This window comes from Taeniopygia guttata, chromosome 25, assembly GCF_048771995.1.
Source record: "Taeniopygia guttata chromosome 25, bTaeGut7.mat, whole genome shotgun sequence".
NCBI classification, from domain to species: Eukaryota; Metazoa; Chordata; class Aves; order Passeriformes; family Estrildidae; genus Taeniopygia; species Taeniopygia guttata.
Genome location: NC_133050.1, coordinates 5,759,915 through 5,776,351, shown reverse-complemented (window position 1 = coordinate 5,776,351; position 16,437 = coordinate 5,759,915). Strand labels below are relative to the sequence as shown.

The window sequence follows — 16,437 nt, the reverse complement described above, 5'->3', positions numbered from 1 at the left end:
ACTGGCAGAGCACATCGCTGGTGCCAGGGCACCTCCCCGTGCTGTTATTCCCTCACACTGTGGTGCTCCACAGCTTTTTATCGTTCTCCTGGGCTCTGTTGACCAGTTAAACCCCGCAGTGAAGTGGCCAGAGCACAGATAACCCCGGGGATGGAAAGTCCCACCCAAATTCCCCTCATGGAGAGGCCAGAAGTCCCGGGGAAGGAGCCAGGAAAGCCTTTGCCTCGTGCCTTTGCCATAGAGTTTTGCTGTTGCTTTATTAATTAAGAAGGCAACTTAATTATGTTAATGGCCAGCCCGGTCCCCTGCACCTGCACCTGCACAGGCAGCAGGCAGAGTCCTCGTGGCTGTGGGGAGCGAGGATGGGGTGAGGGTTCACCAGGGTGGGGACGGGCAGCCTGAGCTGGGGGGCTGCGTGAGACCCCCTTTCCTGGCCCAGCAGTGGGGTCTGGCTCCCCAGTACTCCCAAACACCCCACAGGGGGTCCCAAAAAACACCCCAAAAAGAGTCCCAAATACCCCACAACGCTCCAAACACCCCAAACACCCCCAAAAGGAGTCCCAAACACCCCAAAAAGGAGTCCCAAACACCCCAAAAGGTGTCCAAAACACCCCAAAAAGGAGTCCCAAACACCCCAAAAAGAGTCCCAAACACCCCAAAAAGGAGTCCCAAACATACCACAAGGTGTCCCAAACACCCCAAAAGGTGTCTGAAACACCCCACGAGGTGTCCGAAACACCCACGAGGTGTCCGAAACACCCCTCGAGTCCCAAACACCCCAAAAAGGAGTCCCAAACACTCCACAAGGAGTCCCAAACACACCACAAGGAGTCCCAAACACCCCAAAATGAGTCCCAAACACCCCAAAAGGAGTCCCAAACACCCCATGAGGTCTCCCAAACACCCCTCGAGTTCCAAACACACCACAAGGTGTCTCAAACACTCCACAAGGTGTCCCAAACACTCCAAAAAGGAGTCCCATACACCCCAAAAAGGAGTCCCAAACACACCACAAGGAGTCCCAAACACCTCACAAGGTGTCCAAAACACCCCAAAATGAGCTCCAAACACCCCACAAGGTCTCCCAAACACCCCAAAAAGAGTCCCAAACACCCCAAAAAGGAGTCCCAAACACCCCACAAGGTCTCCCAAACACCCCACAAGGAGTCCCCAACACCCCAAAAAGGAGTCCCAAACACCCCACAAGATCTCCCAAACCCCCCACAAGCCTCATGGGGTTGCACATGGGCACCTGCTCCCCCAGGGGATGCCCCAAGAACCCAGACCCAGCTCCACCAGAGGATGCTGGAGCCCCCAGAACCGCTGGGACACCATCCTCCTCCTCGCCCGCCTCCAGCTCTGTGCCCCGGGGATGAGGACTGGCTGTCCCTCCGCTGTCCCCCGCTGTCCCCCGCTGTCCCCCGGCCTCCTCACTGGCCCACGAAGCAGTAGGTGCCGTAGCTCCTCATCTCCTTGCTGGGGAAGCCGAAGCTGCGCACGCCGGGCTGGGGCAGGCCGCCACAGCGCTGCCGGGGTGTGGCGATGGGGTAACGGACGCTGCCGTCCTCCAGCCACCCCCCGTCACAGCGATCCAGCTGAGAGAACTTCCAGGCCGAGTAGAGCTGCCCCACTTTGGCCAGGACAGCGCCGTGGTTGCGACAAGCCTGTGCTGCCTCCTTGAAGTTCAGGTGGCCGCGGATGAAGTAGACCCGACCTAGAGGACGGAGTGGGGACGTCGCAGGTGAGATCTGGGTGGGCAGCAGGGCTGGGTGGTGCTGTCAGAAGGACAGAGCAGTACCTTGAAGAGCAGAGGTGAAGCAGAAAGCGTCGAATCGATCCTTCTGCTTGTCCCTGGCGCCGTAGGTGCGCACACCGGGCAGGAGGAGGCGGCCACCACACGGCTCCCGCGCGTTGATGATGGGGTAGTGCACGGTCCCGTCCAGCGTCCAGCCGGCGTTGCACCAGTCCAGACCCTCCGTCCAGGCTGTGGGGCGAGAGGCAGCTTGGCAGCAGCACTTCCCTCCTCGCCATCCCCACACAGACGTGGTTTGGGGCTGGAGGGGAGTTCTTTTGGGCACCCTTCACCTTTGTACAGCTGCTGGTAGGTGGCGAGGCGGGAGTCCTGCTGCTCGCAGGCTCGCTTGGCTTCGTGGTAGTTGAATTTGTAGCGCCCGTTGCTGGGCTGGTAAGGGAAGACGACGCCTGGAGGGACGGAGAGAGGGTGAGGGCATTGCTGTCCCCACGGAGGCTTTGACACATCGCCCCATGTGGGAATCCAGAGCTTCCCTCTGGCTGCCCTGGGACACTGGCAGGGGTCAGGAACCCCCCTGGACAGAGCCCCCAGAGACACTGGCTGTGATCTCTGTCCATGGAGAGGAGTTTTCAATCTTACAGGATGAATTACAAGCTTTGAGTGTTTGATAAGAGTAATAATTAAATGTGACACGGGTGCAAAAGTAAAATTTTAGGTTTCTAGATTAGGGGTTCAGAGGGGACAAGATGGAGGAATTGGGTGTGCCTTGTCCTTTTCCTCCTTCTTCATGCCCTCCATGTTTCACTGTAGTGTTGGCATTTTTCTGTTGGTTCAGGCTGGGGACACACTGTCCAACGTAGGTGACAGATATTGGCATGTTATTGTAAATCCAGCACAGGTAGTTTCTGGTATTTAATGTTTGTACCATCCCACTGAGGGCAGAGCCCCACACGCTGCCCTGCAGGACAGAGCTGCGGCAGGGCAGCAGAACATGTTAGAGATAAACAGAATAAACAACCTTGAAACCAGCACAGACGAAATATGACTTCTGCTTTGGCAGCGGGGCTGACAGACAGAGACTTTCTACAATCTCGGAATCACCAATACCCACAGATTCCGACAGCCCCAGAGGATTCAGCGCTAAATTTAAGGCTGGGAACAGGCCCATGCAATGGAGGCACCGAGCCACCATTCCAGCTGAGCTACATCCCCCAGCTCACCCTCAAGGTGCAGCGTGAGCGAGATGCTCTCGTCCTCCAGGCCGTTGACGAGCTGGCAGCGGTAGCGTCCCTCGTCCTCCAGCGCCACGTCGCTGATGGTGAGCGAGGCGTCGTAGCGGTGGCCGTGCCGCAGCCGCACCCGCGGGCTCAGGGGCCCGTAGTTCTTGTGCAGCAGCCCGTTGGTGATGATGATGATGCTCTCGCCGTAGTTGGCCGGCTCCACCTTGCTCCACTTGACGCGGTAGTTGTGGGGCAGCGCGCGCAGCACGCAGGGCAGCGTGGCCGTGGCACCGCGCCGCGTGTGCACCGTGGGGTGCAGGGGCTCCAGCAGGTACTGCAGCTGCAGTGGGGCTGCAGCCCCCCGGGCAGCCTCAGCACCACCTCTCCGACACCCCCCCGAGCACCCTCGATCCATCCTGGCTCCTCTTCATCTCTCCTGCACCTTCAGGAGGCACAGCTGCGCTCCTGCCCTGCTGGACCCGCCCAGCACCACCTCCCCTCTCCAGCACCGACTGCAAACAGCCCCTGCTCCCCACATCTGCCCCCCAGCCCCTGCTCCCTACCTGGGGTCCCCGTTGGCCGCTGGAAGATGCTGGAGCCCGGGGGAGCTGCCAGGAGCCAGAGGCAGCCGAGCAGGAGCAGCCTGTGCATCCTCAGAGCCGGGGGCAGGACGGAGCCTGGGGGCAGCGCAGGGCTCAGGGGGGTTCAGGGGGGCCTGCAGGGTGTGGCTGTGCTCTGTTGTGCAGAGGGGACAGCGACACCCCACAGGCTGTGCCACCCCTCCTCCCTGGCACCCCCCAGTCTCTTACCGTCCCCAGACAGGTCCTTTGGGGCGCTGCCGTGCCCACCCAACGTGCCCTGCCTGCGGGCTGCCCCAGCTCCTGCTGCTTCCCTTCTCCGTCATGAACACCCCATGGTGTCCACGAGGCAGGGGGGACACGGGGACACGGGGACACGGCAGGTGGCAGCAGGTGCTCCCGGCCAGCCCCTCGCTGTCACCGTGCTGGGGTGGGCAGTGTCCTGCCAGCCCCGCAGCCCCTCAGGCCCGTGGTGCCCGCTCCCATGGTGCCAGCCGTGCCCTCCTCCCTGCCCTGTCACTCTCTTCCTGCTTTCTTCTCTCCTTTTTTTTTCCCCCCTCCAACACCTCCCCGAGGAGCGCACGGGGAGGAGGAAGCACAATTTCCCATTGTGAGTGTCTTTCTCTTTATTGTTCTGCTCGGCAAAACACAGTGTGCCCGGGTAACAAACATCCCTTTATCTGCAGGCCACGGCTTTGGGAATTCAGGGAAAACGACAGTTCTGCATCGGGCTCCAGCAGCCCCTTGGGCTGCAAACCCCCCCTCAGTGCTGGCCCCAGGGCTGGGACGGGGCTCTCTGATCCCACAGACAGCAGGGCAAGGGTTAATTTTATTCCCCTCTCCCCATCCCTGGTGAAGGGATGATGTCCCCACCCCTGGAGGCTCTGGAGGGTTGTGCAAAGGGGCTGCCCCACCACTCGAATCCCACTGGATTTATCCTGCCCCCCAAAAAGGCATCGGAGAGGCTTCCCCATCACCCCCTGGAGCGAAGCACGGGCACACAATGGTGCTGTGTTCTGCACTGCCACAACTTCTTCCTCCCTCAGGGTCCATCTCCAAGGGTGGAGGAAGCACAAGACAAGCAGTGAGTGTCCCCAGCACCTCCCTGGCCTCGCCATGGCACACACACCACAGCAAACATCCCCCAGGGGGGAGAAGCATCCAGGTGCCCTCATCCCCCACCTGCTCCCCACTGCTTCCAGCCTCTTTTCAAGAAGGGACACCAATTCTGATGCCAGCAGGCTGCACTGGAAACCTTCTTCCAGCTCAGAATGGTCAGAGCTTTGGCACGTTGTGATGAGCACAAGGTGCCCGTAGCTTTGCTCTCCCCGGGCTGAGGGAGGCCAAAGCGGAGCAGCAGCACTGCAGTCTCCCCCCTCACAGCTCCCCACGGTTCTCGGGTGGGTCTGAGGCTCTTCAGAGAGTCTCATCTCCCTCCCTCACACTTCCCGTGGGCTGCAGAAGCACATCCTGTTCTCCTCCAGCAGCAGCTCCGTGGCTGCAGGATGCTGCTTCCATTATCACAAACGAGCTGTTTCTCACATTTTTCCCAAGTGAAGGCACCAGCTACAGTCCCCAGCCCTCACAAAACCACAGCCCGAAGCAGAACACTTGCAGAGGCTCCCAAAAGTGACTCACCCCCCTTCCCCATCCCGTTAGCATCAGGGCATGACCCCAGCCCACCACTGCTTCTCTGAGTTGAGAATTTGGCCCAGTGCTGTGGGAAGGAGTCACCCAAGTCACTTCCCAGATATACACTGCGTTCCTTCTCTGCTCCTTGTCTCTTTTCTCCCTTTTTGGGATCTGCACCCACTCTACAAACACCTCTGCAGCAGCACGGGCAGCCAGAAAAGCCAAGGAGCCCCTTGTGCTCAGCTCCACCAGGAGCCTCTGCTCTGCTCCTTGGTCCTGTTCCTCAAAGCTCAGCTTCTCCTTCTCCCCTCTCGACCCCACAGCAAACCTCACCCCCAAAGCCCCCTGAAAACTCGTTTTTCCTTCTGATCAGGGAATTTGAGCCTCGCTGTGTGGGACTTTGCTGAGCCAGCACCTCCACAGCAGGTCAGTCCCACCACATCACCCTCCACTTCCTCAGCCTGACCCAGCCCCAAAACCACAACGTTTCTGCAATGCAGAGGCAGAACCCTCACGCTTCCCCTCCCACAACTCCTGCCTCACCCCAAATCCGCCCCCCACCCCAGCAGAGAGGGACACTGACCCCACACAGCCCACACACTTCCCGGCACAGCGCCTGGAGCCACCTGATGTGGCAACGCCAGGTGTGTGGAGGTGTGCCAGGGCATCCATCCCTGAGTTTCCGTGTTGGCAGCACTCCCTCCGAGGCGCTGGCAGCCAGCCTGGCAGGAGGAGCTTGCAGCCCCAGCGTGGCTCTCCTCTTTGCAGGGCTTCACCTGGCCCTGCTGCCCCCCGACATGCCAGAGCACACAGCCGCCTCCAGGCTCCGTCTCTCCGGGCTGTGCTTCCTCCTGCAAACCCTCATCATCCTCCTCTTCGCCGTGCTGGCGCGGTACAGCCCCGACCCGTGCCCCCCGCAGCTGAACTGCAGCCTCAGGAACCAGGACTTGGCTTTCCAGCAGCCCCGTGAGTACCCCCATGGGGGCAAAGAGCCCTTCTCCGAGGGGATGGCACCGGGTGGCACCCTCAGACCTGTCACAGCCTCCGGAGTCACCGGCGAGGGGACGTGGAGCTGCAGGGTTGGGTACTGCTGCTTCCCAGAGCAGGCAAAGCAGACGTGCTGGAGGGATTTCTGCCATGCCAACCCCAAAAAAGGGATATTTGGGTGTGGGATATGTGTTGGAGCAGTGGAGCTCGGGAGGGATCGCTGAGTGAAGTGAAAAATTGGGGATCCCGCCTGGAAGGGAGCGTGGCAGCTGCTCTGGCACTTTCTGCAGAGCTTCCCACGGAGCAGAGGGGCTTTGCAGGGTGGGGGGCTTCAACCCGAGCCCCTTCCAGGGAGGGTTTGGCTCCCTGGCTGCTACCCAGGGTTCAGCAGGGTCTGGGGTCTGCCCTGCAGGGGCTGCCCCTCGCTTTTCTGAGCCACAAAGGTGGGCGATGGGGCGGGAGCGAGTGGAGCTGCCGGGCAGGGAGCTGGCAGCTGGCAGCGGCAGGTTTGCCCGGTTTGTGCCCACGGAACCCCACCCAGGCCGTGACTCAGTGTGTGCCATGCCATGCAGGGGTGCGAGGAGCATCCACCCAAGCAAGAATCAACCCCCCATCCTCTGGTTTGCCACCAAATGGTACCAGACCGATCACAGTTCTCTGCTCACCCTCTCATGAACTGGAAGGTGATGTTTGCAGGGACACCAGCGAGGTCCCAGCGGTGCTGATCTCTCAGAGCCACTTTCACGCTGCTCTGGTGGGTGCAGACAGCTCTTGGCACGCCAAGAGGTTTTTGTGCTGAGGGGTGAAGGTCCTGAGATACCCACACTGGGCAGTTGCAGATGGGGTGGCCAAGAGCTGCTGCAAAGAGTCACATCAGGCTGGGATGGTTTTACCTCTCCTGGCATCCCCACTGCAGATCTCCAAGGATCTTCCACGTGGCTCCATTGAGTGGAGCAAGCCTTCATCTCCCCTGTCGGAATCTGTGGTGTTGGTGATTCCAAGATTGTAGAAAGTCTCTGTCTTTCTGACCCGTTGCCAAAGCAGAAGTCATAATTGGTCTGTGCTGGTTTCAAGGTTGTTTATTCTGTTTATCTCTAACATGTTCTGCTGCCCTGCCGCAGCTCTGTCCTGCAGGGCAGCGTGTGGGGCTCTGCCCTCAGTGGGATGGTACAAACATTAAATACCAGAAACTCTATTTATAATAATGTGCCAATATCTGTCACCTACGTTGGACAGTGTGTCCCCAGCCTGAACCAACAGAAAAATGCCAACACCACAGTGAAACATGGAGGGCATGAAGAAGGAGGAAAAGGACAAGACACACCCAATTCCTCCATCTTGTCCCCTTTGAACCCCTCATCTAGAAACCTAAAATTTTACTTTTGCACCCATGTCACACTTAATTATTACTCTTATCAAACACTCAAAGCTGGTAATTCACCCTGTAAGATTGAAAACTCTTTTCCATGGACAGAGATCACAGCCAGTGTCTCTGGGGGCTCTGTCCAGGGGGGTTCTGACCCCTGCCAGGGTCCCAGGGCAGCCAGAGGGAAACCCTGGATTCCCACACTCCCCAAAGCCCGTTAGAGCAGGGGTGTCTTAGCCCTGTCTGAGCCCAGGGACCAGCAGGAGGGTGGCTGCCTGCCCTCAGCACCTCCCCATGCCTCTCCTTCCTCCAGCAGGATTTCAGGATGCCCATGCCCAGGTGCTCCTCAGCTTTGGGCTCCTGCTGGCGCTCCTCAGCCGCTCCGGGCCGGGCAGTGTGGCCATCAGCATCCTCATCACAGCCTTCGCCATCCAGTGGGCCCTTCTGCTCCAGGGCTTCTTTTACTTCTTCCTCAACGGCAAAATTTCCGTGGGAGCTCAGAGGTAAGGCAGGAGGGAGCCCCAGGCAGCTCAGCCCAGCCCAGCCTGGCACACGGGCTCCCTCCTCTGTAAAACTCATGGCTCTGCTTTGGAGGAGGATTTTGGAGATGGGTTTGTTTGAGTGCTGCCCTGGCAAGGGATGTGTAAGCGCTGCCAAGGAATTTGGGGGGCACTCTGGCCCCCGCCTGCCTCCAGCCCAGCCATCCCTGTGCCAGCAGCATCTCAGGCTCTGCCTGCTCAGCCTGCCCAGCTCATCCCTGGGCATCTGTGGGATTAAAGTCTCACCCTTTTCCTCTCCTTCCCAGCATGGTCAGCGCTGATTTCTGCACCGCAGCTGTGCTGATCTCCAGCGGGGCTGTTCTAGGCAGGGTGAGCCCTGTCCAGATGCTGCTGCTGGCCCTGCTGGAAGTCCCCCTGTGCACTCTCCATGAATTCATCCTGCTCAGTCTCATGGGGGTGAGTCACTGGGCGGGTTGGGGCTCCCCAGGTCGGGTTCTGCCTCATCTGGAGGGACAAATCCCTCACCCCACTCCCTGCACGGTGGTTTTCCACCTTCCCTAGGTGAGAGACAGCGGGCGCTCCTTGACCGTCCACACCTTTGGGGCTTATTTCGGCCTGATGGTTTCACGGGTCCTGTACCAGCCCCACAAGGACAGGAGGAAGAGGGAAGAGCAGCGGGATAAGGGCCACCAGACGGATGTCTTTGCTGTGTTTGGTATGGAGCTCGGACCCTACAGCTCCCAGAGCTGCTGGTGGAAGGGTCATCACCAGCATGAGGCTGTGGCTTTCACCAGGAGATTGCTGCAGACCATCAAGGACAGATGTCCTCCACCTCCCCAGGGACCACCCTCTCCTAGAAAAAGCTTTTCCTTGTGTTCTACCTGAACCTCGCTGTGGCCTCCTGCATCTCTTGGCCCTCACGAGAAGTTTCTGTCCCACAAGGGATCAAGTCCAGCACCAAGGTCTGTTCTACTCCCTGCAGGAACCATCTACCTGTGGATCTTCTGGCCCAGCTTCAGCTCCAGCACCACTGCCCACCACGATGGCGACAACTGGGCAGTGCTCAACACCTACTTTTCACTGGTGGCAAGCACCGTGGCCACCTTCATCTTCTCTCCTCTCCTCTACGAGGAGAGCACCCCGAGGATGGTAGGTCCTCTCCTGGGACAAGTCCAAGCTCCACGTCCTTCCCACATCCTGCCCTGTAGGAGCAGCAAGCCTAAACACACCCAGGGCAAAAGGGGAGGCCTGTTAGGCTTTGTTAAGTTCATCCAGAACCAATTTGGTCTCTGAAGAAGACAACCCCTCCTCCCAGCCCACACTGATGCTCTCCATGGAGCCGATTCCCCTGACCGTGCCCTGCTCCATCAGGTGCAGATCCAGGATGCCACCCTGGCTGGCACGGCCGTGATGGGCATGGCTGGGGAGATGCTGGTCACCCCCTTTGGGGCGCTCATCGCAGGGTTTCTGGTCGGCCTGATCTGCCCACTTGGCTTCAGATTCTTCACGGTGAGTCCCCTTGGCACAGCCGAGGGCACCGGTGCCAGGTCAGGGGATCTGCCCCCCCAAACCTGCAGCACAGCCTCCCTGGGCAGCGGGGCCCAGCCCAGCCCCAGCTCCTCCCTGTGCTCTCCCCAGCCCGTTCTACGCTCCAGGCTGAAAATCCAGGACACCTGTGGGGTTCACAACACCCACGGGCTGCCCGGGGTCCTGGGGGCCTTGCTGGGGACGCTGCTGACCCTGCTGGCCACCGCAGACACTTATGGCTACAGGTGAGAGGAGCCAGAATTGGGGACACCAGTGACCTGCTGCACCCAGCTGGGGCCACCACAACCCCTGAGATCAGGGCTGCTCCACTCCCCCTGTTCCAGCAGCCTTTAGAAGGCATTAACCAGAGCCAGGAGCCTGTGACAAGCTCCCCAGAGCTGTCCCCTCTGTGTCACTCAGGCTGGAGCTTGTGTTCCCGCTGGTGGCCCAGGGCAGCCGGACAGTCCCTGAGCAAGCCCTGCTGCAGCTCGGCACCCTGCCCCTCACCCTGCTGCTTGCAGCGCTGGGGGGCTGCCTCACAGGTGAGTTCTGCCCCCAGTGCAGTGGGGTGGAGGCTGAGAGGGGATTTATGGGTTTGGGGGGCAGCCCCAAAGCACAGCATCCCCACCAGGCAGAGCCCAGGGGTGCTCAGCCCTGTGCAAACCCAGCAGAGGCCGGGGTGACCCCCAGGGCCAGGGCTCCCCTTGGGGCCGGGGGTATCCATGGGGCTTTTCTCCCCTCTGGCCAGGCTCCCCCCGAGTCTGTGCTCCCCCTGCTCCGTGCTCCTCCCGGGGTCGGGGCTCCCTCGGGGTTCAGCTTTCCCCAGCTCCGTGCTCCTCCCGGGGTCGGGGCTCCCCTCGGGGTTCAGGTTTCCCCAGCTCCGTGCTCCTCCCGGGGTTGGGGCTCCTCCCGGCTCCTGACCCCCTCCCCACCCCCCCGGGTCCCGGCTTCCCCCGATCTGTGCTCCCCGATGTGTCTGGGGCTCCCCTCGAGTCTCGGCTCCCCCCGGCTCCCGGCTCCCCCCGGTGCTCGGGGCTCCATTAGAGTCCCAGCTCCCCTAAAATCCCCGCTCCCCCCGAATCCCAGCTCTCCTCAAATCCCGGCTCCCCCCGAATCCTATCTCCCCCCAAATCCCGGCTCCCCCAAATCCCGGCTCCCCCCGGTCCCGGCTCCCCACAAATCCCGGTTCCCCCCAATCCCAGCTCCCCACAAATCCCATCTCCCCCCGAATCCCGGCTCCCCGAAATCCCGGCTCTCCCCGCTCCCGGCTCCCTCCGAATCCCAACTCCCCTCAAATCCCGTCTCCCCCCAAATCCTATCTCCCCCCAAATCCCGGCTCCCCCCAAATCCCGGCTCCCTCCGAATCCCAGCTCCCCCCGAATTCCGGCTCCCCTCAATCCCGGCTCCCCCCAATCCCATCTCCCCTCAAATCCCGGCTCCCCCCGAATCCCAACTCCCCTCACATCCCGGCTCCCCCCGGTCTGTGCTCCCCGCGGTGTTTGGGGCTCCATTCAAGTCCCAGCTCCCCCCAAATCCCGGCTCCCCTCAAATTCCGGCTCCCCCCGGCTCCTGTCTCCACCCGGTCTGTGCTCCCCGCTGTGTTCAGGGCTCCATTCGAGTCCCATCTCCCCCCGAATCCCGGCTCCCCCAAATCCCGACTCCCCCCGAATCCCAGCTCCCCCCAAATCCCGGCTCTCCCCGGTCCCGGCTCCCCCCAAATCCCGGCTCCCCCCAAATCCCAGCTCCCCCCAAATCCCGGCTCCCCCCAAATCCCAGCTCCCCCCAAATCCCGGCTCCCCCCGAATCCCATCTCCCTTCAAATCCCGGCTCCCCTCAAATCCCATCTCCCCCCAAATCCCATCTCCCCTCAAATCCCAGCTCCCCCCGACCCCATCTCCCCCCAAATCCCGGCTCACCCCGAATCCCGGCTCCCCCCGGTCCAGGCTCCCCTCAAATCCCAACTCCCCCCGATCTCATCTCCCCCCGAATCCCAGCTCCCCCTAAATCCCGGCTCCCCCCGGTCTGTGCCCCCCGCTCCCGGCTCTCCCTGCTCCCGGCTCCCCTTAAATCCCGGCTCCCCCCAAATCCCAACTCCCCTCAAATCCCGGTTCTCCCTGAATCCCGGCTCTCCCCGATACCATCTCCCCCCAAATCCCGGCTCCCCCCAAATCCCGGCTCCCCCCGAATCCCGACTCCCCTAAAATCCCATCTCCCCCCAAATCCCGGCTCCCCCCGGTCTGTGCCCCCCAAATCCCGGCTCCCCCTGATCCCAGCTCCCCCCGAATCCCAACTCCCCCTGATCCCATCTCCCCCCAAATCCCGGCTCCCCCCAATCCCAGCTCCCCCCAGTCCCGGTTCCCCCCAAATCCCATCTCCCCCCAAATCCCATCTCCCCCAAATCCCGGCGCCCCCCGATCCCAGCTCCCCTCAAATCCCGGCTCCCCCCGGTCTGTGTCCCCGCTGTGCTCGGGGCTCCCCCCTGTCCCGGCTCCCCCCGGTCTGTGCCCCCGCCGTGCCCGGGGCTTCCCCCGGTCCGTGCCCCGCCGTGCCCGGGGCTCCCCCCGGTGCCCGGTGCCGCCGCCCGCCCGCTGCTGCCGCTAGATGTCAGGGGAAGCCCGGGCAGCGCCGCCCGGCTCTCAGACGCCCTCGCCCGGCTTTCGGTGTCCTCAGGAGCCGTCCTGAAAATCCGGGTGCCGAGGTGCTCCCCGGACGGGCAGTGCAAGGAGAACGCCGCATTCCGGGAGGTGAGACTGGGAATTGTGGTGAAAAGGGGTCTGGGGTCTCAGGCAGCCGCAGGGGTTGGGAATTTCCCCCCAGCTGTTGCAGCAGCATTTAGTGCAGGAGAGCTGCAGTAAATGCCCCTGGCCGTGGATTCACAGAATTCCTGCCTCATTTTAGGTTGGAAAAGCTCCCTAAAAGCACCAGGTCAAACCATTCCACTATGTCCCCAAGGGCCACATCCACAAGTCTGTTACATCCCTCCAGGGATGGTGACTTTACCGCTCCCCTGGGCAGCTGTGCCAGCGCTGGACAATTCCAGCAAAAGAATTCCCCCCAAGATTCCATCAAAACCTTCCTGGTGCCAGTCGAGCCCCCCCAGCCCCAGTGTGCCCCGAGCAGGGCCCATTTCTGCCCCTCTCATGTCTCTGTGCAGGTGCCCGAGGAAGGATCTGAGCCCAGTGCAAACGGAAAGGAGGAGTTGGGCATCAGCACCTTGGTGTGACCACCCCGAACCTCCAGTGAGGTCCTGCACCACCAAAGGTCTGGCATGGCCTGTGCCAGCTGCCTTCTGCCAGCCTGAACTTCCCAGCAGCCGTGCTGGGTGCCAGCTGCTGGTCCCAGATGTTTTGGGAGCTGCTGGGTGTCCACGGGCCTCTGCAGGGTGAAGAGGTGCTGTGGGGTCCCTGTGCTCGCTGTGGGAGCAGCACAGCTCTTGCTGCCAGGGTCACCTCAGGGTGTCCAGGCTTGGCTCAGCCACTTCCCCTCCTGCTCCTTGCCTCAGTTTCCCCATCAGCTGCTCTCTGGAGGGAGGCAATGGGGAGAGGAGGGATGATTGTGTTGGGGAATGGGCACAGGAGGCTGAACAGAAAGCAGCAAAGACTTTGTACAGACAATTAAAATAGATGGATTTTTTTTTTGTAGCTTCAGGATTTGCCCCTGAATTCTCATGGCACTCTGCTGGCTGTTTCCTTCAGGAGTCATCCAGGGAGGAAGGCAAAGCCCCCTGATTTCCCCTGCACCCCTAAATCGATGCCCACCTGGTTTCATGGGTTGTGCCACCCCCCTGAGGATGGTGCAGTCTTTGGAGTGTGGGACAGCACCCAGCAGCAGGAGCGGGGTGCCAGCGGGGTCCCCAGCACAGGGGTGACCCTGCCTTCCCCTGACCACCTCCCCTCGCACCAGGGGCTCCTCTCAGCGCAGAAATGTCCCCAGCACCCAGCCCCAGTGTGACAGGGATGCTCCTCTGGCCACTGCAGCCCCAGCACGCAGAACCCCGGCCCCACATCCCCCTGCAGAGGGGCTCCACCCCACCTGGGAGCAGATGGGAACACCACGGGAATGCTCGAGGGGACCCACAGAGAGTCCTGCAGCGCCTGGAGCGGGGGCACAGCCCCAGGGGACTCCTAGAGGGGCGATGTTGGATGTGCCAGGGGTCCCCATGAGGGGCGACACCTCGGGGTCCGATCTCTCCTGAGCCTGGGGTGGCTGTCAGACACTTTCACACTTCCTGGGCCAGACTGGCACTCGCCATGTGGGATTCCCGCAGGCACAGGTGTCCCCAGCTGCCAGCACCATCCCTGGGGAGGGGACACAGCCCCACCCCACAGAGGGGACAGGGGGTGCAGGGCCAGCACAGCAAAGTGTGGGGCAAATGCTTTGCTACCCAACCAGAGTAGCCACAGGTGGGACCCTCTTGTTCTCATACCTGCTGCTGTTGGAGCACACAGGTTTCCTTTAACTGACTGGACAAAAAATGCCAAAAAGTTAACAAAAAGCATTTGTTTGCAGGTGATCATAAACGTCCCTTTAAAACACAGCAGTAAGTCAAAACTTCTTGCTTTTATACAAATCAAACTATCACTTTAACTTTCCCCTCCGTTAGAGAAAACTGGTGAAATCAGCACATTAAATGCTTTGGTGTCACTGAAATTCCATGACGAAACACAGGGAAGTGGGTCACGCGTCTCTTCTGCAGCCGCTGCGGGCCCTGGGGAGGTTTCTGCGGGGAGCGCAGCCCCGCTCCTCGCTCCGGTGGCACGGGGGACACGTCCCTGTCCCCACGTCCCTGTGCCACGCCAGGGGGAGAAGGGGAGCGAGGGCTGCTGCTCCAGCGAGGGGGTGCTGGGCTCCAGTCGTCACCCCCAGCCCCGCACCACCCCCTCCCAGCTCACCCCCTCCCCTTTCCCAGGCAGCCCCTTCTCCTTTTTGATCTCCTCGCAGCGCATTTCTAAAGCAACCCACTGCGAGGGGGAGAAAATCCCCTCCAGTGAGATCATTGCGAGACCCTCAGAGGCCGGGGTCGGGTGTGAAATGGACCTCCCTCCTCCTCCTCCTCCCCTCGGCCCCTCGGAAAGGCTGTTCTGGTTTGTAATCGGATTAGGGGAGCCCCGCGCCCTCCCCGCCGCCGCTCCCCGGCGCGGCCGCCGCTCTCCCCGCGCTTGTTTCAGCGAGCGCGGAGCTCTCCGTGCTCCGTGCGGGAGCCGAGAGCCTGAAAGGTTTAGTCAGCGAACAAATTGCTTCTCTGTAGGGGCCGTTTTCTTCCCAAGTTGAACATAATGATGGCAGTTTGAGGAACAGATGGCGCAGCTAAGCGGATAATCCCGCCGGGCTCCGGGAGCGCAGCGCCGGCTCTGCCCGGCCCGGCCCGGCACGGCACGGCACGGGAGGGTGGCGCCGCTGTCGGGTGACGATCGCACAAGGAGCTCGGGGAGCACCCCACCTTCACACCTCTTCTGCCTCGGGGGTGGTTTGGGTGCCAGACTTGCTCGTGCCTCAGTTTCCCCGGCCCTGCGGGGAGCCCTCTGCCCCGTCACTTCGCAAGGCAGAGCTCACAGCCCGGCCTGGGGAGATGTAATGCCAGACAAAACAGCTCTGCCTGCACTGGATCAAAGCACAGCCGAGAATTTTCAGCTCGTTTTCCTTTCCTTTCCTTTCCTTTCCTTTCCTTTCCTTTCCTTTCCTTTCCTTTCCTTTCCTTTCCTTTCCTTTCCTTTCCTTTCCTTTCCTTTCCTTTCCTTTCCTTTCCTTTCCTTTCCTTTCCTTTCCTTTCCTTTCCTTTCCTTTCCTTTCCTTTCCTTTCCTTTCCTTTCCTTTCCTTTCCTTTCCTTTCCTTTCCTTTCCTTTCCTTTCCTTTCCTTTCCTTTCCTTTCCTTTCCTTTCCTTTCCTTTCCTTTCCTTTCCTTTCCTTTCCTTTCCTTTCCTTTCCTTTCCTTTCCTTTCCTTTCCTTTCCTTTCCTTTCCTTTCCTTTCCTTTCCTTTCCTTTCCTTTCCTTTCCTTTCCTTTCCTTTCCTTTCCTTTCCTTTCCTTTCCTTTCCTTTCCTTTCCTTTCCTTTCCTTTCCTTTCCTTTCCTTTCCTTTCCTTTCCTTTCCTTTCCTTTCCTTTCCTTTCCTTTCCTTTCCTTTCCTTTCCTTTCTCAGCTGCTCGAAGGGCGTTTTACAAGTCAAAGCAATAACAACATCCCTCTGCTACAGCTGGGGAAACTAAGGCACACAAAGAGGTGCCCAGGAGTCCATTGGAATTAGAAGCAGGACAAAGCCCGAGCTGCTGGTGTACATGTCCTTACACATCCACAGCCCCCACCCGGAGCAGCTGATGCCGTGTGCTGTTTGATAGAAAGGCAGCTAATCATCTTTCCCACCTTCCTCAGAGTGTGAATCGTTATCCCAGCGACACCTGTAAAGCTCCTTGTCAGACAAGGCTGCTGCACACATCTCACAATGGGCACCAGATGGGAGAGGGAGGGCTGGGCAGGGCCTGGCCATCCCCACTGAACAAAGAGCAGTGCCCCACGGCTTCCCAGTACGGACTGGTCACCGGCACTGGTTTGGTGTCGGAACTCAAAACGTCCCTCAGACATTTTCAGAGGTTCCAGGCTTTGGTCAAAAGCATTTTAGACCCTGGCAAGCAGCTGAAAATAGCTGTGATCTTGAGTTTGAATCATGGAATGAATTACCAACTTTGAAGGTGGAACAAGCGGTCACAGAGAGTTAGATGGGATAGTAAAAGTAGTCACAAATTAGAGGGGAAAATTTTTTAGTATTGTACAGGGGGGTTTTAACACCTGTACAGGGGGGTTTTACTTTGTACAGGGGGGTCAGGAGTTCTAAGATGGAGGAAAGTGGGTCTGATCCTGTTCTTCCTCCTTCTTCTTC

The 16,437-nt window shown here is 60.1% G+C and overlaps 2 protein-coding genes across 3 annotated transcripts; one reads left to right on the top strand and one right to left on the bottom strand.

Annotated features, from left to right (window-relative positions):
- Positions 1 to 227: 227 nt before the first annotated feature.
- On the bottom strand, positions 228 to 4,111 carry HAPLN2 (hyaluronan and proteoglycan link protein 2). The gene is made up of 6 exons (XM_030291562.4): positions 3,783 to 4,111; positions 3,537 to 3,650; positions 2,974 to 3,324; positions 2,086 to 2,202; positions 1,799 to 1,984; positions 228 to 1,714 (listed from the first exon to the last, which is right to left on the bottom strand). Exons 2-6 carry the CDS (start codon positions 3,622 to 3,624, stop codon positions 1,431 to 1,433), a joined length of 1,026 nt encoding a protein of 341 aa, XP_030147422.4. The 5' UTR covers positions 3,625 to 3,650; positions 3,783 to 4,111; the 3' UTR covers positions 228 to 1,430.
- Positions 4,112 to 5,732: 1,621 nt separating this feature from the next.
- On the top strand, positions 5,733 to 13,200 carry RHBG (Rh family B glycoprotein). Of its 2 annotated transcripts, XM_072918557.1 has the most exons (11): positions 5,733 to 5,827; positions 5,952 to 6,149; positions 7,850 to 8,039; positions 8,342 to 8,492; positions 8,598 to 8,751; positions 9,019 to 9,185; positions 9,408 to 9,545; positions 9,675 to 9,808; positions 9,984 to 10,105; positions 12,234 to 12,307; positions 12,718 to 13,200. In XM_072918557.1, the coding sequence occupies exons 2-11, from the start codon at positions 5,981 to 5,983 to the stop codon at positions 12,784 to 12,786; spliced, it is 1,368 nt and encodes a 455-aa protein (XP_072774658.1). In that variant the 5' UTR covers positions 5,733 to 5,827; positions 5,952 to 5,980; the 3' UTR covers positions 12,787 to 13,200. The 2 variants fall into 2 exon arrangements, with proteins under 2 accessions (XP_072774658.1, XP_041576945.2); XM_041721011.2 differs by lacking the exon at positions 5,733 to 5,827 and having other exon boundaries at positions 5,874 to 6,149; positions 7,853 to 8,039.
- The last annotated feature ends 3,237 nt before the right edge of the window (positions 13,201 to 16,437 follow it).

What these genes read in the sequence shown, in the direction of transcription:
- HAPLN2 (XM_030291562.4), bottom strand. Translation starts at nt 3,624, where the DNA reads ATGCACAGGCTGCTCCTGCTCGGCTGCCTCTGGCTCCTGGCAGCTCCC. An exon ending in GCGGCCAACGGGGACCCCAG is followed by an intron (nt 3,325 to 3,536) that starts GTAGGGAGCAGG and finishes GGGGGGCTGCAG; the next exon opens with CCCCACTGCAGCTGCAGTAC. An exon ending in GCTCACGCTGCACCTTGAGG is followed by an intron (nt 2,203 to 2,973) that starts GTGAGCTGGGGG and finishes CCGTCCCTCCAG; the next exon opens with GCGTCGTCTTCCCTTACCAG.
- RHBG (XM_072918557.1), top strand. Translation starts at nt 5,981, where the DNA reads ATGCCAGAGCACACAGCCGCCTCCAGGCTCCGTCTCTCCGGGCTGTGC. An exon ending in ATTTCCGTGGGAGCTCAGAG is followed by an intron (nt 8,040 to 8,341) that starts GTAAGGCAGGAG and finishes TCTCCTTCCCAG; the next exon opens with CATGGTCAGCGCTGATTTCT. An exon ending in GCTGGGGGGCTGCCTCACAG is followed by an intron (nt 10,106 to 12,233) that starts GTGAGTTCTGCC and finishes CGGTGTCCTCAG; the next exon opens with GAGCCGTCCTGAAAATCCGG.